The 25825-nt window shown below is 40.9% G+C and overlaps 1 protein-coding gene across 6 annotated transcripts in view; it reads right to left on the reverse strand.

Moving 5' to 3' along the window:
* The window catches only part of LOC137331451 (lisH domain-containing protein ARMC9), a 99360-nt gene that overhangs the window by 64205 nt on the left and 9330 nt on the right, over positions 1–25825 (reverse strand). For 5 of the 6 annotated variants that reach the window (XM_067995250.1, XM_067995249.1, XM_067995248.1 and 2 more), the window contains exons 2-9: positions 21717–21834; positions 19169–19255; positions 17163–17288; positions 12141–12311; positions 8092–8247; positions 4890–4982; positions 3394–3418; positions 8–165 (exon numbers count right to left, since the gene is read on the reverse strand). In XM_067995250.1, coding sequence (XP_067851351.1) covers positions 8–165; positions 3394–3418; positions 4890–4982; positions 8092–8247; positions 12141–12311; positions 17163–17288; positions 19169–19219 — 780 coding nt within the window. In that variant the 5' untranslated portion in view covers positions 19220–19255; positions 21717–21834. The remainder of the gene's footprint in view (positions 1–7; positions 166–3393; positions 3419–4889; positions 4983–8091; positions 8248–12140; positions 12312–17162; positions 17289–19168; positions 19256–21716; positions 21835–25825) is intronic. The other variant, XM_067995247.1, reaches the window with a different exon arrangement.

The following is a 25825-nucleotide window of genomic DNA, read 5'->3' on the forward strand; positions in this document are numbered from 1 at the left end:
ATCTTACCATTTTCCCATTGACTGTAGCTTCCAAGGAATCTACCAGCTCTGCAGTGACTCCAATTAGGCTGTGGTAATCCTCTTGTATCTTGCTGTATCTCTTCATGTACGTCGCTGCTTTTCTCTCAGTCTCTACTAACTGCTGCTGTAGTTGTTGCAATAATTCTGCCAATACAATAATGTCAGCATAATGACCATAAAACAAGAAAATATCCCAGTCTATTTTTTAAATAAAATTTATTCTTCACTAGTGCAGCATTTTTCTAAAAGAAACACTCCCAAGTTCAAGCATTCAATAATTTATAATTCTATTAGCTCATTATAATTGTCATTGCATGTCAAAATCAAATATCAATTAAATCACATATTACAAGTCCCTCTTCAACTCCCCTTTTCACTGTCAAGATTAACCAGAGGCGCCCACATGCAGACAGACTCAAATGTGCTAAGTGTACTCATTTTGGATTTAGGAATGTAATGTCATTTTAAAATAAATAAAAATCATTACATTAGCTGTTGACCACAAAAAATATGCCTAACATTTCCCCAGGACTGATATCTCTGGAAATAATGGACACTAGAAGACCCATTGGAGTTTCTTTTAGCTGTAAGCAAAAATAAATCTGGTATCATCTCTTGGAGACCCAGAGACAGGAGGGCACTAAAAATGAGGCCGATGTTTGATACTATATTCTGCATATGTGTCTTCATTTAAAGTATCAACTGTGTTGTATCCTCCTGAATGTAGGTAACTGTTTTATATATGCGAATACATTTAAAAAAAAAGAATCTTTAAATAAAAGGGTACAGAAAAGGGTTAATTTTTTTAAAAAAAAGCTCATAAAAGGTATACTTAACAAGGATGTTAACTTTAGGTGGGCAGTGTACATTTACAGTCTACACCCTACCCTCTTAAAGTTAACATCCTTGATTGACTGATAAAGTTCAAATGGGCAATTTGTGAAGTAAATATACTGGTATCTGCCTTTCAGATCTACAAATACTCCAAACAATCTGAGCAGCAAACATCTGGAGATGCCCAACTTTGTGTTCTTCCGAAGTGATAATGCTGAAAATACAATTGCTGTAACCTCCAATTTGCAGAAGTGGGTGATAATTTCAAAGCAAATACAATGACATCTCACCAACATCTATCCAAAGGTGCAAGGTTTCAATTTACAGAATGGCTAAAGTAACTTGCCTGGTCCAACAAAATTTATGTATCTTTGACTCGCAATAAGTTTTTCCATACATTGATATCGTATTATTATAAATTAAAGCTGTTGTAACTTTCACTTCTGATGTTTGTTTGCCTTCATCAATTGAATGTCAGTGCTTGAAAATGGCACATTTGTCCACTTTGCCACTCAGTGTCAGTAATCACATATTACCGAGTTAGGAAAACAAAAGTTAAATGCAGAATAAAGCTCCTCCTAATCTGTTCCAAAACATGCTTAATCCCCAGTCTCAGAAGCCCACGTTCTGATGCACCAGTTGTCGTGTGGCAATTCCATTTCTTCACTAGCAACCCTTCCAATGTTTGAGTGAAATTGCCATCTTACTGCCAAATTATATACATTTTATCAGGGTAGACTTGGAGCCATCAGTTGCTCATTTCAAGAAGGAAACTTTTATCCTTCCAGTCTCGACCAGAACCAACAGAAATGACAGAATGCTTTCTAACTTACTGCACCACCTTTTCCCCCCAATTACAACAAAATTTTAAGTAACAAATTTAAGCATAAGCAGTTTTGATAAACAGTATGGCTACATTCTTATTAATAAATTATCTTCATGGACCAAGAACATGAAGAAACTACCACAAATTTGCCTGATTATCAAATTTTTAATAATTGGATTTACATTCTTCTGTCATGTAGGTGCTCACTTTAACATCGCCTTCTTCTGTTGAAATGGAGGGACAGTCTGTGAAGTAGATTTCTCTATGACCACTGGCCTTTACAATCAACTAACAGTGGTGCTTTTGTGTTGAGGTAAGTCTTCCCTTCTCCCAATATCCTTCTTTTATTGTAATTTACCTACAAGACTAGTCAAGACTGGCAGCACTCATTACAGATAAGATTGAAAGATCCAAGTGTCGGCCAGTACCAGACTGCAACTTGCATTGTCAGAGTTCTGAAGCAAATAGTTACAGTATAATACCAGACTGCTTCTAGTTTAAATACTTTTGTTGAATTAGCAAAGATAACAAAACATTTTTAAAAAGACACAGTCCATGAAATTTATATTGTACGTGGTGAAAAGAATAAAAGTTAAAAAATAAGATCAAACAACATAAAGGACAGAAGCTTTTCAAAATTAGTTCCATGTGCACCATTTTTAATTAAGAAAGTCTACAGATTATTCTTTTAAGTTCATTTTTGTTTTCACAAAGGTTTATTAGAGTTAGGGAATAGATACTTTTGCCTCTTTGAGCATCAAACACTTCCAGCAATGTGATACCCCGGTCTCAGAAGAGCAATCCAATACACAAGCTACTTCCCTGCACCCTCTGAGTAGGACTATAATTTTTTCCACAAATTATAAACAGCTTTGTGTTGTGGATCTGCACCTCTCATAACTGGGTTATGATACTCAGATTTACTTCATTCAGGACCTTTACAAACAGCAGAGATTAGACTTTCATCGCATTAGTGATGGATTGAATTGAGATGCTAGAGGTGTGGGACCGGAGTCACACATAAGGTAGACTGGGTAAAGGACAGCATGTTTCCTTCCCTAAAGAACATTAGTGAACCAGCTGGGTTTTCACGGCAATCCAACAGCTTCATGGTCACTTTTACCAGTTTTTTTATTGCCAGATTTTCTTTTAAACTGAATTCAAATTCTCAAACTGCCATGGTGGGATTTGAACTCGCATTCTCTGGATTATTTGTCCAGGCCTCCATATGCAATATTATGTAGTAACCTGATGTTGCATTCTAGTATAAGGTCAGCTCACAGACTGCAGGCAGGCATAGTGGCCAAAGAACAGCGGTCCCACAGCCACTGCAACAGGTTCACATTATCAACTCCAGTCAAGTTAATGCACCCTAACTGCAGGAACATAATTTAGCAGCAATTTCCTGACTATAGATGCTGCCAGTGAATAACCTCCTTGTCTATAATTTTTACTGCTGTAGTTTCAAAGATAGCAGCATTTGCCTTCACAATTCAGAGACAATCCAAATATTCCAGTGAACAAGCACTTGAAGGCATTAACAGTAACATCTTTTGAAAACCTTCACAAATGTTTACATGTTTAACTTTTCATGATTTTAAATAGATATAAAGGTTCTTGGCAAAGTTCTGGCCAATCACAATTTTACTATTCTTTGTAAAAATAATGAAATAACGACATTAAAAGACACAAGTTAAATTGGGAGCCATTACCTTTGCAACTCTGTCCATTTTCTTTCTTTCAAAGACAAGTTAAGGACCACTGCTTTTACATCCAGTACTAATATGCTACAATTTTATAGGGCTTGTAAAACAATAAAATTAACAAATTCCTGCTGCCAGACTATATTATGTCTACAAAGTTGCATGTCTATACACATGTACTACTTTACTTTACAGGTTTGCCTACAATATCAGTGCTGTAAGAGGCATCTTGAGAGGGGGCTTCCTAAAGGTACCTAAGCCTGCTCATACCAGTTTTATAAAGTTGAGGACCTCAACTTCTATGTGAGAATTTTGTACATGGACAGTTATCTATTGTCGCCAAATCCAGCCACCGTACAACTTGGACATATTGAACATGGGAGCCAGATTATGACAGGGAATTAATTCACAAGGTTCTCAATGTGTGCGGGTGTCAATTAATGGCTCATTTCAGAATGTAACCTGCAGCAATTAAAGATATAAAGAACTATAAAAACATTGTGTAATATTAAAAACATGCGAAAGTTTGGAACAGGAAAGGGACATTCAGCCTATCAAGCTCACTTCTTCCACAGCTTATGTATGACTACTACAAATGAGCTATCTCTCTCAACGAAAACTGTTAGGCTCTCTTCCGAACCCCCATGTATAACAAGCTTACCTATCTCTATAACCGTCAAACTCTTTTCTCAACAGATATTGATCTATTCCTTTTTATATGTATCAAATGATGCAGAATCAATGACTTTTTCTGGTAGTCAGTATCATCCTGCAGAGAAAAACATTTTTCTAATCTCTAGTCTTGCTCAGGCTTGTAAGTTTTGTAAATGTACCCTCGAATTTGGTACTCACTGTCCAAGCTAATTTATATTTACCTTTTATTTCCTCTCAGCCTTCTTTTCTCCAACAAAATTAAGTCCAGCCAGCTGACTCTTTCTTTATAGCTTAGTCGCAAATGGCCTTGTCACTCTCTGAACTGTTTCCAATGCACCTATTTTGATCGGGGTGACCAAACCTACACACCATACTCCAGACCTGGCATCACCAGTGAGCTTCACGACGTCATTATAACTAGGTCTGACTTCTAGTCCAATGCCCTCAAGATGCATCCTAGTACTGATTACCTTTATTAACAACTGTTTCACACTGGGTAATATTTTCAGTACCTATATCCAAGAAAGAAAATTTACAACATAAGTACAAAACATTGCATCATATCTATTCAGTATATATTTAGTTTTCTTTCTTTCAAATATACTGGTTGAAACTGATCAATGAATTAATGGAAAAATCAAGAAGAGCAGTTCAATTGAGGAACTTTACTTGTACGCTTGTTCCTTCTACTGGCCTGCTTATCTTCAATTCTTTGAGACAGTAAGGACAATCATCTATTATACTTCGTTAGTTTCCTCCTCCTCCCACTCCACACACTACTTTTTTTAGAACTAAATCTCAGCCACAAGAATCATGAGTTTCTCTGGAGGTTAAGATGTATAAAAGGATACAAATAAAGACAGCAGCCTTGGGACATTGTTCATTTTCAAACATGCAGACAGAAATTTTTGCAGTCTCATCTTCAATTCAGGAGTCCATGAATCCTAAAGAGCAAAATCAGATTACCTGAAACTATCATAAGAATAAAAGACGAAGACAAAAACAGCCATTATTTATGAAGCTTTCAAAGCTTAATTTAAAAAATATAAACCTGGCAACAAAATATAAATTTTTGCAAGCTACTCTTGCACTTAATAAATGAAATTGACGGGGGTTGTCAGAGATGTAATATCCCCCTCTCACTTTCCCAACATTTGCTGAATAGGCTCTGTTCAGAGCTACTGGAAAGTGGCAGCTCAGATATCTGATCTCTTATCACATGCTCGCTTTCGACAATAATATATCCATTGTTGTCTGCCATTTTCAACTGCTAATCTTGGTTACTTTTGCATATTCAGGTTATTTCACTCAACAGAGAGTTGGATAGGAACAAATACAGTTCTAAAAGCAAACTTTAAAAGCCATAATACTAAGTTCCTGTGTATCAAGACAGATTAGCTAGCTGGTAGGATTTTTTCTTTTTTCTTTGAATGACATGCATCCTCCACACACCACAGGATCATAACCTGGCTTGATAGGTTCATGGGAAACCACGTGCTGAGCAAGCACATTTAAATATCACCATAATGTTGCAGACAAATGATGCTGCAAGTGTTTTCCTTCTCCAAAGTTGTTACCAAGTCCAGGACATGTGCCAGTGCACCAACTTATCTTGACCTGAAATTAAACTGAAACTACTTACCAATAACCCAACCCAAAAAACTATACCCCCCAAAAGAACTACAGGGATGGATGAATGGGATGGTATGTTGAGGATGTAAATCATTCAAAGAATGAAGACGACCTTATCCGGGCAGGTACAATCTTTCTTTCTTATTCCACATCCTCCATAAGCCAAAGAAGTACAAAATTAGGAGCAGGGCCTTGCTTAGGAGCCATAACACCACGACCAATTTCTTAAAAGCACTGTTCTGTGTCCTGCATTGAAGGCTACACAGTAATGTTTAGCAAATGTGTGAGAATCGCTCCAATGTGGAAATTTTGAATATTCTGTCCGTTGAATCCTGATGGAGAGATGCCCGGGAAGCAGACGTGGAATGAATATCCCTTTACCCGCCACCTGCAGTTCTTCTCGGTAAGCTAATAGCAGTGTAAGACGCATTCCATTATCCATTTGTCTATCTGCTGCTTAATCACCAGTTCTGTACTGGATCGTCGCATCACAGGAAACAAATAGCTTATTAAATTGCTTTGTGCAAGAGACATTATAACTTGGGGCCCTGCAGGCATTTACACGATGGAAATGATGATCCAGTTCTAATTTCAGTGACGGTGAATAAAACAATGGGACATCAAATTCTTGACTACCTTCTTCTGATTAATGTGGGAAACATAGTGCAGCCATACCTTACTGATGTGTTTTGATCACCCAAGGCAGATTTGGGTAATTACACTATCATGTTTAGACAACAAATATTTTATAAATAGATTACGAACATCAGTGATCATGTATAAATATAGCACTGTTGACCATATTTAAACTCTCTGCCAGATGTTGGCACAGACATGCTGACCCAACTATAATGGCACTTATTTTATTTTGGTGCATTGCAATGCCAATATGACCACATCCCAGTTAGGGTACATTCTGTGTGCACAGTGTAAAATTCCAATTTGCGTTTTAGTCCTTTGCTTGAAATGCCGGGCTTGTTTTTGCCTGCTTTATTGCTCTCTTTATGGCCTTCTAAACAGAAGAGGATTGGTTGCTGGTGTTACCATGTGACTTAAAGAACTTTTCTTTCTTTTGGATATCTGTACTGATAGGAACAGTCTGGCAGAATATTTTCTCGAGGTTATCACCCAGTGCCAACTACTATTGACAGCTTAGATTCCTGGCAAACTTAACAGGGAAAACAAAAACCCAGAAAATTCGGTTTAGATAATGGAATATTTGGTACTCTAAAGTCTGTGTAATCTAACCTACTCCTGTAGAGAAGCTGAAGGCTTGATCCCAAACTTTGGTGATGAGAGGTCCAATGCAAGAGACAAAGAACCTTTATCTGGGGAAAAATGAATTGGTGCAAAGGCGTAGGTCCTGGGACTTTATACAATACAGGAGTAGCAGACCAAGTGTCAGCCTTGGCTCAGTTGTAGCACTCTTATTTCTGAATCAGAAGGTTGTAGGTTCAATCCCCATTCCAAGGCACATAATCTTTACTGACATTTCTGAGAGTACTGAGAAAGTGCTGCCACTGTTGGAGGCATCAACTCTTGGATGATACATTAAACCCATCTTCTCTCTCAGGAGGAAATAAAAGATTCCATGGCACTATCTGAAGAAGAACAGAGGTATTCTCGCTGTGTCCTGGCCAACATTTATCCCTCAGCCAATACCAGCAGAAACAAATTAACTTGTCATTCATCTCATTGCTGATTTTGGAACCATGCTGTGTGTAAATTGACCGCCATGTTTGCCTACAAAACAAAAGTAACTACACTTCAAAAGTAATTAATTGGCTGTAAAGCACTTTGGGATGTCCCAACGACATGAAAGGGGCTATATAAATGCAAGTAATTTCTTTCTTGTTAAATATCAGTTAATGCATTAATGGAAGCACAGAAATCTTATTTAAAAGGAAAAAAAGTCTATTAAAATCTAAACAAAAAGAACTGCTGCCTGTATTTTCATTTAGATTGCATTCTTGATCTCCACAAGGAACTATCACATTGCGACTTAAATGTGGTTTTCAATTTGACTGAACGTTAAGGGGCTCCAAAATGGAATCACACATTGGCACATGTTCAGTCTATTCCAATGCATTGTACACCATTGGTATACAAGATTATTCAGAAACGGTGTTGTAAAAAGACAGAACTCTGACACCAGAGAAATCTACTTTCAGCAGTGTCAAGAGGAAAATAATGCTTTTTTTCCCCAATACCAGTGCTTCCATCTGTATGGAGATTCCAGTATTTCACAAGCTCCAGTGGGAATATGGATATAGGAAAATTCTGCAATTTGTCTCATGTGAGATTTCACCTGTCCATGGCAGAAAATAGCCACCAAAATGCAGAGAAATTGTTATATATAAGTCATCTGTTAACAAAACATCATTATCCAGTAAACTACAGCACAAAGAGTGCAACTCATACCTGAAAAAGCTCCTTAAAAGAGGGGTGTACCATGGGATTGGGAACAAATGGCAGTGCATAAAAGGGCAAAAACTCTGTTGTCTGACTTAATGCAGCACCTCTAGTTTCTAGATAGTTTTTGAAATGAGATGTTCTTTCATCCACATCATCTTTGTCCTGTTAAATAGAAATCAACATTTGAAAGATGAATTTCAATTTTTGGTTCTACAATCTAGAATAAGTATTTTCTATATTTCATCCAGGCTTATGTTACTTTTAAGGTGCTGTCTGAAAATCTCCCAGGACATCAACCGTGCCAATTAATTTTTTTCTCTACAAATTTTCCCTCTGATTTTCTTTCATTTCCCTCCTCTACTGAAGGCTGTGTGAAGGTCGATGAAGGACATTAATCGAAAAGTTCTGTCACTTACAAAACTGTGTGAAAAATATGTTCTTAAAGTATATTTTAATTCCTTATGGGTGACCACTTTTATTGCTTTTTATCTACTGTGTCTCACTACTTCTATGTATTAAATTAACCTGTAAATAAATCTGACAAGTAGCTTTAGACTAAATGTATTGGTCCGTCCATGTGGTATTTTCTGTCTCTCAGAAAAGTTAGGACGTGGGGCATCCCACAGGAACTCCGGCATACTACAAACCACAATTAGAGGGGAAATTGTTAATCCTAAGCATGCTGTCCCTTAAACGGCATGTATAACATGCACAGGTTTCGGATCATAGAAGAATTGGTCTGCTTAAGGACCCTGCTCTTATGTCTTAAACAAGGCTAAAGTATTGGGAGAAATTCTGAACCATAAGATTCACCAGCAAAGAAATTTACATCACTGTCAATTCTGTTCAGTTTATGCATTTACAAATATAAAAGAATTCAACAATACTTGTTTTTTATTCCTTCAAACATTGCTGTTTTGCCACATTCATATTCTACAGCAATAACTTCTTTGAATCAACGAACATAATTTGATCACCTGTCACTAAAAAAAATGTAAACCAAATACTGTTCACCGAAAATTGTCCAATGCAACTAAAAAAGATGTACAAGACTCACACTCAATTATACCGAATTCTGATGGAATGCGAAACATAAAGACTGTAAAACTGGTCTTCATTACAAACAATCTCTCTATTGTCATATAATCAGGTCCATTTCTCCTCCCATAACCCATCAGAAATACAAGCGTGTGCTCATAGCACTAATTCAACTTTATTTCATTTAGAAAAGGTGGTGTTTAAAAGTCAAGATACATCAAGAACTTGAAAAATAATTACAGCGACAAACCTTCAGTTAGCAAATACGTTACAATCATATTGCAAACAATACAACTAATTAAATGTCAGCTCCTTCTGTGCTAGAAATGGCTTTGATGTGGTTCCTGATGAGGGGGAGGAACAGGAAGAAAAATAATTTATTTGTCATTTGTGTATATGAGGGAGGCTAGCCAAACAATGTATTTATCAATGTAGAGAATCTTACAACACCAGGTTATAGTCCAACAATTTTATTTGAAAATCACAAGCTTTCGGAGATTATCTCCTTCGTCAGGTGAGCGTGGGACTCCTTAAACGTTTCGCATTTATAGCCAGAGAACAATACCTGGTGATTACAGATAATCTTTCCAACTGCCCGTTGTTAAGGCAATCAAAGTGTTCAGACAGAGAGGTGTTACTTACAGGACCACCGAATATACAAACGGCCAGAACACAAGACAGAGAGAGAGAGGGAGAAACATCCGAAAGGAAAAGAAAGACAGAGAATGACCCATTGTGTTAAAAACAGATAACCTTTATTCGCTGGTGGGGTTACGTGTAGCGTGTATTTATCAGTTGCTACCTGCATGTACCAAACATAAACAGAAAATCACCAGGATGGATCTACCAAGAGTTATTTGGGGCAGAACGCTTGGCTGAGAATCTATAATAAGAAGCACGGGAATTTCCTAGGACTTGAATAAATGGGAGACATCTTCACATAGGATATTACTTGCGCTTTTGAAGATCTGAGGAAGCATTTCGATATCCCTACAAATGATTTAAGTATCTTCATTATTTTCTTGAGACACAAGAAAGCATCAATACAAAATATCTGTCACCTTGTAACACCAAACTCATTTTTTTATTCCTTCCTTTCCTGAAAAATAAATCCATTGGAGGCCAAATTACCCTAACCAGTGCATACTCCTTTGTTAATTTTTTCTCAATCCTTAAAGGCAAGGATCACCACTACTTCTGGGAGGGAAAGAACTCAGAATAGATGCACATTATTTACAGCGCAAGTATGTCATGCTTAAATGTGTCAGCCGTGGCTCAGCACTCTCGCCTCTGAGTCAGAAGGTTGTGGGTTCATGTCCCATTCCAGAGACTTAATCACAAAATCTAGGCTGGCACTCCAGTGCAGTACTGAGGGGGTGCTGCACCGTAGAAGGTTCCATCTTCTGATGAGACATTAAACTGCCCTCTCAGGTGGACCTAAAAGATCCCATGGCGCTATTTCAAAGAACACCGGGGGAGTTCGCCCTGGTGTGCTGGGAAGTATTTATCCCTCAACCAACACCACTGAAAAACAAATTATTTGGTCATTATCACATTGTTGTTAGTGGGATTTTGCTCTGTGCAAATTGGCTGCTACGCTTCCTACATCACACAGTAACTACACTTCAAAAGTAATTCATTATCTGTAAAGCATTTTGGGATGTCCTGAGGTTGTGAAAGGCGCTATATAAATGCAAATTCTTTTTTTTCCCCTTCACGCACGATTGATGTTTTAGGATACTAGTTTGTTTTCAGTTGTTTCCCAATTTTCTCCTTTTCTCAAGGTGTTAACTCTTGCTAGGGTATGGTTCTATGAGCAATAATAGCCTTCTGGTATCTCACCAAAGTGGTCACTCGCTTTGACAGCTCCCCTGGCTAAGATCAACTTAATGCAACACAGACCAAGAAATGAACCCAAGACCTTCTGGTTTGTACGACTTGCCTTGAACCACTAGGCCGTCAGTGGTCTTTCCTGACACGGTTTATATCACTGAGCTACCTGCTTATAAACAATGAGTGGGGGGAGGGGCCTTGATGAACAATTTTTCAGTGATAATACGGCATCTTAAAGAAATCTATTGGAGGTAGAATAGCACCATCTGGTGGATTCAATTTTCATACATTGGTGGAGTGGCCAGATCAGCACACTATGTGCTTCGGGATTGCTGTTGTAAGGAAAAGTTGGATTTTATTAGCTCATCACAGCCCATTGCTAACAACTACTAAGTATTAAGATACAAATGCCATTGTATATATTTCTAACTATCTCACCAGTATATCCATGCAGCAGCAACTGTTAATCAAATCTATGGTCATAAGTACAGAGTGATGCACCATGGAAATAACTACAGATTAACGGTCAATTAGGTCTGGAGACAAATACATTTGTGAATTTTGTACCAGTCCATGATGTCAATGTTGGGAAATATTTTTCTACTCCAGAGCTACTTCTGAACTCACTGCCAGTATCAAACACTCCAAGGTCAAGTGTAGCATAGATTGGATGTTCCTTTTAAACAGCCCTAAAAATTTTATTCAACTCAAACAGCACATTTCCCAAAACTGACATGTTGGTAATGCAAATTAGCATAGTTCCCTGGAGTAGGTCAGTTCTAGACTAATTTGAAGCCACAACTTTTGCTGCTTCTGATGGATCTATTCTGGAATGCACTGGGACATTTCTCATAATTGGCACCACCAGAGTTATCTACTAGAGAGGGAGGCCTAATCAAGATCTTCATGGCTGTGATAAAATCTATATTTTTAAAAACCAATTGTCCAACAAATATCTTGATATATGCCAGTAAGAATATTATTTTCTGCAAATAAAAAGGGGGTGCGCTTTGAACAAAAAATATTCCACTACACTTTCTTCATAAGGACTATTTTAAAAATGAATATTGTTCATTACATGCATTACCAAAAGAAAGATACAGGGAAGTTTTGATACAAAATTCAGACACCTATTTAGCCATATGAAAAATAGATTTAGTTCAGTACTTTTTTTTGTAACTTACAGGCTTTCCTACAGAGTTCTTCAAAGGAAAGATGGCAAAATAAACATGAAGGTGAAACTCCAGTTTCTGAGTTAGTTGCTCATTATCTCTAACTTGAGGTGAAATGTGTTGCTCCCACAGTTTGAAGAATGCCTTTCTATCTCCATCTTCAAATGCTTTAAGTATATCTTTCTGTTGAAAATGAAAAAAAAATACATTTTCATCATCTATACTAAACAATATTGTGGTGTACTGAACATAAATATATTGGCAGCGTGTAGACATTTACAGATGAAGGCATCAATTCGTGGCAGTGATGGTACAGTTAGCCCACAGTGAAGTTTGAATATAATCTTTTTAAATAGTTATCTTATTCCTGTTTTTATTAATTAAAAGGAGTGTGAACCCTAGCTGAGCTTTTCCCCCTGAAATGGTATGTTAAAGCCAATTGTAGCATCCCTATCAACACCCTGCTTGAAATCAGCTAGCTCAGCACAGACTCAGGATTGAACTAAGGGCTTTTCAGGTATGTATGAGTCATCCACTTGCTAGGTAAACTCATCGAGCCATCAAGGGAGACCTCCTCAATTCGTCCCTCACTTATGTTGAATTTTCCACTTGGTTTTGGTGCTTGGCAGCAGATAAAACTTTTTTTTGCAGGGAAGGAGAGCTCATCGAAATCCCCAGAATGCATGCTGAGCTGTAAGTCAGTCCCAGCAAAAGGGAAAAGTACCTTGGCACAACACACACACACTTCCAGCCATGGGGCAGAATCCTTTCCCCTGCCCTCTCAGAATCTTAAACTGGTTCATGTGAAGGGAAGGGGAACCATTGGAACCTTTCTCCTTCCCTTCACTGAGGTAGTTTCCCTGCCTTTAGTCAGTACCCCCATCTCCCTGCGCCCGGTCTCCTCCATCCCTGCCCTCCTCCTCTGCCCCCTCCCTCCTCCTGTCTCTCCCCTCCACTCTTTTCCTCTCTTCTTACCCCTTCTCTCCCTTCCTCTTCCCATCTGCCTCCTCCCCACTTCCCCTTTCCCATTTAGGTCCAATTAGTCCCACCCCTGAGCCTGCTTGATCTGAATACTGTACTTGGTCTTTTCTGCTCGTGTGCAATGCCATGGAAGATCAACTAGCATCTTTAATTTCCAAATTAAGAATTCCCCCAATAGCTCACTGGGCAAATGCATTTCATAATGTCACACTGTTAAAAAGATTGAGATAGTCCCGGGTTCAAGTCCTTATCTATGGTTTTTAGCCAGGTGATAAAATTGACCGTAGTAACCCCCAATTAGGGAGGGGGAAAAACACAGCCAGGTGTTCCACTACTTATCTTTATCCATGATGTGGAGATGCCGGTGATGGACTGGGGTTGACAATTGTAAACAATTTTACAACACCAAGTTATAGTCCAGCAATTTTATTTTAAATTCACAAGCTTTCGGAGATTTCCTCCTTCCTCAGGCAAATGTTTCAAGAGCTCCTTGAAGCCTACGCATTTATACATATAGAACAATACATGGTGTTTACAGACTGCCCCTGCAACTGCCCGTTGCCAAGGCAATCACCGTGTTCAGACAGAGAGGTGTCACCTGCAGAACCCCCGAATACACATTCAACAAAAAAACAAACAGGGAAAAAAAAACAGAGAAAAAAAACAGAGAGAGGCAGAAACATCCGGAAGGCAGAGAGAGCCAGCAAATGACCCATTATATTAAAAACAGATAACATTTGTTCGCTGGTGGGGTAACGTGTAGCGTGACATGAACCCAAGATCCCGGTTGAGGCCGTCCTCATGGGTGCGGAACTTGGCTATCAATTTCTGCTCGACGATTTTGCGTTGTCGTGTGTCTCGAAGGCCGCCTTGGAGTACGCTTACCCGAAGGTCGGTGGATGAATGTCCATGACTGCTGAAGTGTTCCCCGACTGGGAGGGAACCCTCCTGTTTGGCGATTGTTGCGCGGTGTCCGTTCATCCGTTGTCGCAGCGTCTGCATGGTCTCGCCAATGTACCATGCTCTGGGGCATCCTTTCCTGCAACGTATGAGGTAGACAACGTTGGCCGAGTCACAGGAGTATGAACCATGCACCTGGTGGGTGGTGTCCTCTCGTGTGATGGTGGTATCTGTGTCGATGATCTGGCATGTCTTGCAGAGGTTACCGTGGCAGGGTTGTGTGGCATCGTGGACGCTGTTCTCTTGAAAGCTAGGTAGTTTGCTGCGAACGATGGTCTGTTTGAGGTTGGGTGGCTGTTTAAAGGCGAGTAGTGGAGGTGTGGGGATGGCCATAGCGAGGTGTTTGTCCTCATTGATGACATGTTGAAGGCTGCGGAGAACATGGCGTAGTTTCTCCGCTCCGGGGAAGTACTGGACGACAAAGGGTACTCTGTTGGTTGCGTCCCGTGTTAGTCTCCTGAGGAGGTCTATGCGATTTTTTGCTGTGGCCCGTCGGAACTGTCGATCGATGAGTCGAGCGTCATATCCCGTTCTTACTAGGGCGTCTTTCAGCGTCTGTAGGTGTCCATCGCGTTCCTCCTCGTCTGAGCAGACCCTGTGTATTCGCAGGGCCTGTCCATAGGGGATGGCCTCTTTGACGTGGTTAGGGTGGAAGCTGGAAAAGTGGAGCATCGTGAGGTTGTCCGTGGGCTTGCGGTAGAGTGAGGTGCTGAGGTGTCCCCCACGATGACGGCATCGCTGCGACAGCATCAATACTCAACACCAACAACAGCCAATCTCCGGAAGCCATCCTACAACTCATCCGCTTCATCCTGGATCACAATGTCTTCACCTTCGATAACCAGTTCTTTACCCAAACACACGGAACAGCCATGGGGACCAAATTCGCACCCCAATACGCCAACATTTTCATGCACAAGTTCGAGCAGGACTTCTTCACTGCACAAGACCTCCAACCAACACTATACACCAGATACATCGACGACATTTTCTTTCTATGGACCCACGGCAAGGAATCACTAAAGAGACTACACGATAACATCAACAAGTTCCATCCCACCATCAAGCTCACCATGGACTACTCCTCAGAATCAGTTTCTTTCTTGGACACACGAATCTCCATCAAAGACGGGCACCTCAGCACCTCACTCTACCGCAAGCCCACGGACAACCTCACGATGCTCCACTTTTCCAGCTTCCACCCTAACCACGTCAAAGAGGCCATCCCCTATGGACAGGCCCTGCGAATACACAGGGTCTGCTCAGACGAGGAGGAACGCGATGGACACCTACAGACGCTGAAAGACGCCCTAGTAAGAACGGGATATGACGCTCGACTCATCGATCGACAGTTCCGACGGGCCACAGCAAAAAATCGCATAGACCTCCTCAGGAGACTAACACGGGACGCAACCAACAGAGTACCCTTTGTCGTCCAGTACTTCCCCGGAGCGGAGAAACTACGCCATGTTCTCCGCAGCCTTCAACATGTCATCAATGAGGACAAACACCTCGCTATGGCCATCCCCACACCTCCACTACTCGCCTTTAAACAGCCACCCAACTTCAAACAGACCATCGTTCGCAGCAAACTACCTAGCTTTCAAGAGAACAGCGTCCACGATGCCACACAACCCTGCCACGGTAACCTCTGCAAGACATGCCAGATCATCGACACAGATACCACCATCACACGAGAGGACACCACCCACCAGGTGCATGGTTCATACTCCTGTGACTCGGCCAACGTTGTCTACCTCATACGTTGCAGGAAAGGATGCCCCAGAGCATGGTACATTGGCGAGACCATGCAGACGCTGCGACAACGGATGAACGGACACCGCGCAACAATCGCCAAACAGGAGGGTTCCCTCCCAGTCGGGGAACACTTCAGCAGTCATGGACATTCATCCACCGACCTTCGGGTAAGCGTACTCCAAGGCGGCCTTCGAGACACACGACAACGCAAAATCGTCGAGCAGAAATTGATAGCCAAGTTCCGCACCCATGAGGACGGCCTCAACTGGGATCTTGGGTTCATGTCACGCTACACGTTACCCCACCAGCGAACAAATGTTATCTGTTTTTAATATAATGGGTCATTTGCTGGCTCTCTCTGCCTTCCGGATGTTTCTGCCTCTCTCTGTTTTTTTTCTCTGTTTTTTTTTCCCTGTTTGTTTTTTTGTTGAATGTGTATTCGGGGGTTCTGCAGGTGACACCTCTCTGTCTGAACACGGTGATTGCCTTGGCAACGGGCAGTTGCAGGGGCAGTCTGTAAACACCATGTATTGTTCTATATGTATAAATGCGTAGGCTTCAAGGAGCTCTTGAAACATTTGCCTGAGGAAGGAGGAAATCTCCGAAAGCTTGTGAATTTAAAATAAAATTGCTGGACTATAACTTGGTGTTGTAAAATTGTTTACAATTATCTTTATCCAGTAAGCCCTGCTGATAGCTGGAAGGCACGTGTATGATATTGAGTAAAAACAGGATCAGGCTCAGCTCTGATGCCACCCATGATTAAAAAGCCAACTCACACTCACTGTTCAACACACACACACACACACACACACACACACACACACACACATACACACACAAACTTGGTTGAGGTCCCAGAGGGCTGGTAATGTTTTCATGCCCGGTAATGTTCGCTGCCTTGAAAAGAGGAAAGAAATGGAGAAAAGGAATAAGTTTTCAAATTCATTAAGTTGATTCAGAAAAAAAATGTGGATAACAGATATTCCGAGGAAAAAAATGTCCTTGTATCACAGAGAAAATAAACCACCATTGTACCTGTGGAGCTGAAAATTTATTCTGTAAGGTATTCAACAAAAAATTAAATTTGAAAAATTAAATTTCCTCGTGATCTCATACAAAGTGAATGAATATGAGAGGTACAGCCCTTGCCTCACATCTGTACTGGTAACAGATAGAACAAGCAGGATATCAGAGGTGATTCTGAAATAACCACTTCTTTGTAAAAGAAAGACATGATCAATGTCCAAAGTATGCTTCAGAAAGTAAGAATGATCGTAGCATGGATTACTTAAAAACTCTCACGTGATGATACAAAGAATACACAAAGTTTACCTGAATATGTGCAGTCTTAAAATCTTGGCCAGCACTCGTAGGTGGCTTCGGGATTGTCTTCCCCTTGTTTTTGCATTCCTTATCAAATACTTTTACAGTTTCCTCGAAAGCAACAAACTTTAAATACTGAGTGAAAGAGAAAATTAGTTTAAAGTGCGATATCTGTATAAGATATTTTCTGATAGAATTATATTAATGATTTCAATATTCCGGTCTAATTCAACTTTAACTTTTTATATTGTATTCTGGATAAAAATGTTACAGTAAATGTCACCATTACTGCCTGCTTTGATAAACAAATCACTTACACATAGGATGCATGGACAGTCACTGAATAATATTAAGTTCTCATATTTTAGTTAGATCAGATCATAATACCAGCCAGCTCAAGAGTAACACTGGCAGAGGCACAACAACAGTTCAATAGCCAACTCTTTTCGCTGGGAATGTATGGGAACCATAAGGAAAGGCAAAAAATAAATAAACTGAGGGGGGGGGGGGGGAGGAAGGAGGAGGAGTGAATAGGAAAAGATAAAAATAATCCCCATGCTCTTCTGGTAAGATATTTTCAACCACCCAATTTTGTGATTACATTGAATTGGTTTAGCAGAGCAAATGGTGAAATTAATCCAGGGGTGATTGCAAAAGTTTTACACTTCTTTGTCTGAAACAGATCTACGAGATTTAAGATAAACTACAGTTTTCAACATGTTAGAGCACCTCTATTTATCCCACAGCAGTTATGTCTCAGGGCAATATGCACAAACTTCAGGCTCAAGATGAATAGGTTCTGAACTGAAAACAAACTTTAGGCAGTTTGTGCTATGAAATCATATTGACCAGGAATTAATAAGACTACAAGGCATAGTATATATATGTATATTTAAAAAGATCATGCTGTCAGGGTCATATCTGTAGGGAATACATTTTTTTTTAAATGCTAGTTTAACTTGCAGTTACCTGCAGTTAACAGATAAATCCTAGTGATAAGTCAAGAGGGCTGAGAATTTCAATACAAACACATTTGAGGTTGATTTGTGATTACAGGATGTAAATGACTGATTCCCAATTAGTCTAATTCTGTTTGAATTGGCAGATGAAGTACACACTACCAAAAAAAAACTGTGCTGTAAATGTAGATTCCACTTCTGACAAAATAAGTGTGGAAATGCTACGGATTAAAATAAAGTGCATCTAGTGAGACATACATATAACAGAAACTAATATTTACCAAGTGACAAACTAAATGGCACTTTGTAAAAATTTGTATGGGTCAAGAACATGTGTCACATTTTCTCTCCTCCTTTCCTGATAGTGTTGACTCTTTGATGGGGGCAAATCCATGGCACAGACTGCCCGACAGTACCTAACCAAAGTAGCCATTCTTCATGTGTGAATCTAGACAGAGTATCAGGAGATTATTTGACCACAGGAGACAACAGTCAAGCCTGAGCCAGTCGTCATCCAAGGTCCACTTCCAGAAGTGGTTACTGAACAGTAACCCTTATCAGCCCTAACCCAGGAGCACTGAGGCCATCTTAAAGCAATGGTACTTGTAATGTGTCCTGAGGCCATTTGCAGCACACCACCTGTTGCCCTAGGCAGACTTGCTACTCTATGTGCCTTTGGGGTCCATTTAAGGCCTGTCCAACTGTGGGATGATGACTGAGCTAGAACTCAATGTTGCTCACTCATCTTTCCTTATTCTCCTGCAAAAGAAGGCAAGGCTATCCCAGCTTCCAAAAATCAAAAAAATTACAAAGAATTATGATTTAATGTTTTATTTAAAAATGCTCAATCAGCACTGACAATATTATTATAATCCTGCATTCACTTGTGCGATTTTGTCATTTCAACATTATTTCAATTTAGTTTCTCCACATTTTTGGCCTCAGTATCAACCCTCAAACTAGTTCCTTCAATTACATAATCAGCATTTAATTTGAACATCTTTTAAAGGGTACAGACAGCAATATTTCCTTCCTACATAGTTTCTGTCAACCTACCTCCTTTATCAAACCATTTAGCTCGGCTTCATGTGCCAAGTTGTCCCCCATGATCCATATAATGTATTATCATCTCAGCCAAACAATCTATAGAAAGAAGACAATTCAAAATATAATGGTAAGGAATGATCCAGTCTGTAAAGTTCAAAAGGCTTTGGGTGAAAACTGATCATAAATGCATGACTTAAATACCGCACACAAAGTTTTATGAGAATTTATCCATGAAAATTAGCATAATTCTGCTCTGCTAAAATGTAAGTCATGGTTACTTGGGGGAAAGTTCTTTATGCTACCAATATCTAGGCATTTTAAGATCTTTAAAAAAGTGAAAAATTATTGAGAATATCACAACAATGAAGTTTTTTTTAAAAATTAAAAATGAATTTTTTTTGGCTACAGCACTTGTGTAAATCCCAACTGTTAACATACAGTACAAAGTGACATAAGTTTTGCATGTGACAATAGTTCATTGTGCATGAGTTTCTGGGTATTAGAGTCAATGGAGCTCTGGCAACTAAAAAAGAAATATGGTAAATACTTAGAATTAAGAAACTGTTAGTACCTTTGCTCCCAATGAAGAAGATTTGAGAAGTAAAATCTAAGCTCTCTCCAACACAGAAGGTGGGGTAAGATGGACACCCTGTTTTGAAGTTATAGCAAAGTGCATTATGTGCAGGGTTGACTGTTGTATACAAATTGAAAAATATGTATCAATGTGGAATAATGTATTTCCAACCTTGCCAACTTGTCTTTTCCTGTAGTTGTAACCATAGTAATCTGAAATTTCTTGTAATTTGAACAAAGGCTAAAAAAACTGTTTATTTACTGTTATCATTCCTACCTGCTGGTACAGTGGACAGAGAAGAGATCAGTGATATCTAAATAGTATCATGGTGGCTCACTACACTCTGATGGTGGATGTGTCTGTCCTCAATGATGGTTTCGGTAGTCTTGGGGAAAAGGAAAGTGCTTGTATATTATAGCGTGATGCAGCACAGAAGGAGGTCATTCGGTCCATCATGCCTGTGACGGCTCTTTGGTAGAGCTATCCAATTAGTCCCACTCCCTTGCTCTTTCCCCATAGCCCTGTAAATTTTATCCCTTCAAGTATTAATCCAATTCCCTTTTGAAAGTTATTATTGAATCTGCATTCACCACCCTTTCAGGCAGTGCATCCCAGATTGTGATAACTCGCTGAGTAAAAAAACGTTTCCTCATGTCGCCTCTGGTTCTTTTGCCAATCACCTTAAATCAGTGTCCTCTGGTTACCAACCCTGCTGCCACTGAAAACAGTTTCTCCTTTTTTACTCTATCAAAACCGTTCATGATTTTGAACACCTCTCTCAAATCTTCTCTTATCCTTCTCTGCTCTAAGAAGAACAATCCCAGCTTCTCCAATCTCTTTGCATAACTGAAGTCCCTCAGCTCTGGTATCATTCTAGTAATTCCCTTCTGCACCCTCTCTCTAAGGCCTTGACACCCCTTCCTAAAAGTGTAGTGCCCAGAATTGAACACAATACTCCAGCTGAGGCCTAACCAGTGTTTTATAAAGGTCGAGCATAACTTCCTTGCCTTTGTACTCTATGCCTCTATTAATAAACCCAGGATGCATATGCTTTTCTTAAAAAAAAACAGCCTTCTCAACTTGTCCTGCCACCTTCAAAGATTTATGTACAAACATCCTTATGGCACATTATATTCACTCATCTATATCGCCTTATTGTCTAGTGGTGATTAACTGTATGTGTCTACATACTCTGGCAATCTAGGTATCCTTATGCCACCCTGCATGTTATCATCATTCTGCAAATGAAAAAATTTGGAGCCCCCACAATCCAATTGCTCCAGTGCAAATGCTAATGAGAATAGCGACAGTATATATGTAAAAAATAATTTCTACAAATGTCGAAAGAAGTCGCAAGAGGACCTTTCAGAAGAATGATCTACACCAGTGGACTAAATAATTGAGAAATAACTGCAATCCCATCTATTCTTTTCTATTTATACATAGACAAGTAACTCACTTTTGTTTGTTGTAAACAATTTTACAACACCAAGTTATAGTCCAGCAATTTTATTTTAAATTCACAAGCTTTTGAATTTAAAATAAAATTGCTGGACTATAACTTGGTGTTGTAAAATTGTTTACAATTGTCAACCCCAGTCCATCACCGGCATCTCCACATCATGACTTTTGTTTGTGAAAGAGCTCTCTTAAGACACAACCCTAACTTACCGTATACCACTTTTCACAAGTAAAAGCACATCCATAACACACCGTCAAGAGTATGACATTCTAGTTACAATTTAAGAACATTGCAGTCACAAAGAGACGATGTGCTTTAATTTTAGCCTAATTAGGTTTATGTTTTTCTAAAGGTTTTACTTGCCCTTCCTATTTTGCAGCAATTAACAAATGCTAAGTTGCAGTACAATGCTCCTAAGTTATGGGTCTTTTAAACTAGAGAAGTAACTCCCTTCATGCACTGTCAACAATGTAATGTTCCACGTAGAGTATTGGCTACAAACTGTTCTGTTGTTAACATACCATTCTAGTGGAGTTCCGGTCCTTCGTGTGCCATTTCTACATGAAGAACGATTCCAAAAATATAGTCTTGGTAATGTTAGAAAGCGATCAAGACAATTAAACAGCTTTCTTAAAAGTGCTGTAAGCAGGAAAAAAATGAACAAAGAATGAACTAAAGAAAAAAAGCTCTCAGGATCACAGATTTGTACTCTCTTCATCTGAAGAGAAAAGAATTATTAACTTTGTGCTGGGCTTGGGCGAAGCAAGTTTCCATTCACCAGGCCAGGCTTACTTCCCATACCTCGCTGGTTGACTGCACATAATTCTCTTCTCTGCCTGCATTTGCAGGAAGTGCAAAGGAGGTGCCTCCAACTCATTCCGCATTGAGGGCTTCACCAACAAGCAAAGTGGGCATCACGAGCAAGGCAGTATTAATTGCCCATCCCTAGGTACCCCAAGGGCACATACTGTGGAACTGAAGTCACACGTTAGCCAGACTGGGTAGGGGCAGAAGGTTCCCTTCACTGAAGAACATTAGTGAACCAGTTAGGTTTTTACGACAATCCATCTTCTGATATTAGCCCACAAAATCAATTTAACAATTTGTCATGGTGGAATTTGAACTTGCAACCTCTGGGTTGCTAGTCCGGTACCATAACCAGTAGGGTACCGTACCAGATAAACTAAATGGGCCCCTCTCCCAACAGTATATTCTCAACACACACTTCATGCTGGATACGTAGGAACAGAATCAAAAGCAAAATACTGCAGGTGCTGGAAATGTGAAATAAAAACAGAAAATGCTGGAAATACTCAGCAAGTCAAGCAGCATTTGTGGAGAAAGAAACAGAATTAACGTTTCAGGTCGATGACCCTTCGGGTTCCCATAGTGACACCTTTCATTTGGAGGAAGTGAGTGGAGTCAAAGGAGAAGTTGTTCAACATAAGAACAAGTTCAGCCAGGCAGAGGAAGGTGGTGGTGGATGGGGGCCAATCAGTCCCCATCCACCACCACACTCCTCCATCTGGTTGAACAACTTCTCCTTTGACTCCACTCACTTCCTCCAAATGAAAGGTGTCACTATGGGAACGCGTTTGGGTCTGAGCTATGTATGCCTTTTTGTGGGAAACGTGGAACATTCTTTGTTCCAGTCCTACTCAGGTCCCCTCCCTCACTCTTTTCCCAGTACACTGATGATTGTATCCGTGCTGCTTCCTGCTCTCGCCCAAACTGCAAAATTTCAACAACTTAGCTTCCAACTTCCACCCTTCCCTCGTCTTCACATCGTCCATCTCCGACTCTTCCCTTCCTTGACTTCTCTATCTCCATTTCTGGGGCTAGGCTGTCAACCAATGTATGTTATAAGGCCATCGACTCCCACAGCTACTTTGGTTGTATTTCCTCCCACTTCCTGTAAGGACTCTATTCCCTTCTCCCAGTTTCTCCGTCTCCGTCGCATCTATTCTGACGATGTCATCTTCCACATCAGTGCTTCTGATGTATCTTCCTTTTTCCTCAACCGAGGATTCCCCTCCACTGTTGTTGACAGGGTCCTTGACCGTGTCCATCCTATTTCCCGTACTTCTCCCCTCACCCCTTCCCCTCCCTCCCAGAACCATGATAAGGGTCCCCCTTGTCCTCGCCTTCCATCCCACCAGCCTCCACGTTCAACGTGTCATCCTCTGCCATTTCCACCTCGATCCCACCACCAAACACATCTTCTCCTCCCCTTTCAGCATTCCGAAGGGACCGCTCCCTCCGCGACACCCTGGTCCATTCTTCCATCACCCCCAACACCCGTTACCTTCCCGTGCGAGCGCAGGAGATGCAACACCTGCCCTTTCATCTCCTCTCTTCTCTTCTCACCGTCCAGGGCCCCAAACACTCCTCCCAAGTGAAACAGCGATTTACTTGTATTTCTTTCAATCTAGTATACTGTATTCGCTGCTCACAATGTGGTCTCCTCTACATTACGGAGAACAAACGCAGATTGGGTGATCACTTTGCTGAACACTTCTGCTAAGTCTGCAAGCGTGACCCCGACCTGACGGCCGATTGCCATTTTAATTCCCCGTCCCACTCTCACTCTGACCTCTGCGTCCTCGGCCTCATACACTGTTCTAATGAAGCTCAAAGAACAGCACCTCATCTTTTGATTAAGCACTTTACAACCTTCTGGACTCAAAACTGATTTCAATAACTTCAGATCATAACCACTGCTCCCATTTTTTCGAACAGCAGGTGCTGATAATGGTTCTGATGTTGCCATTTACAGCTCCTCTAGACCCATCTTTTGTTTCTTCACTTGTCCCATTACCACCCTCCTTGCCTTGCACCATCACCCCTTTTGTCATTTAATCATTCCTGCCCTCCACCCTACCAGAGACCTTCCCTTTTGTTCTTTCCGCCCCTCCCCTTCCTTCCACCCCACCCTTTCCCTGGCAATTGAACTTGCTTAAAAACTGTCTAATCTCCAAACTTTTCCCAGTTCTGACAAAGGGTCATCAACCAGAAACTTTACCTCTGCTTCTTTCTCCACAGATGCTGTCTGACTTGCTGAGTATTGCCAGCATTTTCTGTTTTTATTTATCATAGAAAGTTACGGCACAGAAGGAGGCCATTCGGCCCATCGTGTCAGTGTCGGCCAAAAAAGAGCTATCCAGTTTAATCCCACTTTCCAGCACTTGGTCTGTAGCCCTGTAGGTTACAGCACTTCAAGTGCACATCCAAGTACTTCTTAAATGAGTTGAGGGTTTCTGCCTCTACCACGCTTTCAGGCAGTGAGTTCCAGGCTCCCACCACCCTCTGGGTAAAAAAAAAATTCTCCTCAGCTCCCCTCTAATCCCTCTACCAATTATTTTAAATCTATGCCCCCTGGTCACTGACTCCTCTGCTAAGGGAAACAGGTCCTCCCTATCCACTCTATCTAGTCGTGTCACAATTTTATATACTGCAATTAAATCTCCCTATAGCCTCCTTTGTTCCAAAGAAAACAACCCCAGCCTATCCAATCTTTTCTCACAGCTAAAATTCTCCAGCCCTGGCAACATCCTCATAAATCTCCTCTGTACCCTCTCTAGTTCAATTACATCTTTCCTGTAATGTGGTGACCAAAACTGTACGCAATAGTCAAGCTGTGGCCTAACCAATGTTTTATACAGTCCTAGCATAACCTCCCTGCTCTTATATTCTATGCCTCGGCTAATAAAGGAAAGTAGCCCGTATGCCTTTTGTACCACCTTATCTACCTGTCCTGCTACCTTCAGGGAACGGTGGACATGCACTCCAAGGTCCCTTGTTCCTCTACATCTCTCTGTATCCTCCCATTTATTGCGTACTCCATTGCCTTGTTTGTCTTCCCCGCCTTCCCCAAACAAATTACCTCACGCTTCTCTGGATTAAATTCCATTTGCCACTTTTCTGCCAGTCCAGCGATATCTTGCTGTAGTCTACAGCTTTCCTCCTCACTATCAACCACATGGCCAATTTTTGTATCACCTGCAAACTTCTTGATCATGCCCCCTACATTCAAGTCCAAGGCCCCGATATTAGAGTGGAGGCGGGATGGCAGTGGGGGAGGGGGTAGTGAATGGGCGCGCGGGTAACCCGACCAATAAAAAATGTCTGTTTCCCACGCGATCGCGATTCAATTGGTGCCACTTAACGTGGCTTCCAGGTTTGCCGTCTGAAAGCTGCGCAGCGGGCAGACTGCGCACCTGCATCGCAGGCGGTCAGCTGGAGGAGCTCTATTTAAAAGGGACATTGCTCCAATGGCTTTTCCTGGAGCAAACAGCCACACACCACAATGGAGCAACACAGGGGCAAGGCTGCTCCAAGATTCAATGATGCCTCACTCCAGGTGCTACTGGATGGGGTGAGGAGGAGGAAGGATCTGTTTTACCTGGCGGATGGGGGGGGGGGGAAGTGGCCTGCCTCTGCCACCGCCACCAAGAAGGCCTGGGTCGAGGTGGCAGAGGAGGTCACCAGCAGCAGCAACATCTCCTGCAGCTGGATCCAGTGCATGAAGCGCTTCAATGACCTAACCAGGTCAGCCAAAGTGAGTACACTTATTGATTCTCTTACATTCCATCTTCCACATCACTGCCCCCACCCCCCAACTCATTCTGCA

This window comes from Heptranchias perlo, chromosome 13 (genome assembly GCF_035084215.1).
Source record: "Heptranchias perlo isolate sHepPer1 chromosome 13, sHepPer1.hap1, whole genome shotgun sequence".
Lineage (NCBI taxonomy): Eukaryota > Metazoa > Chordata > Chondrichthyes > Hexanchiformes > Hexanchidae > Heptranchias > Heptranchias perlo.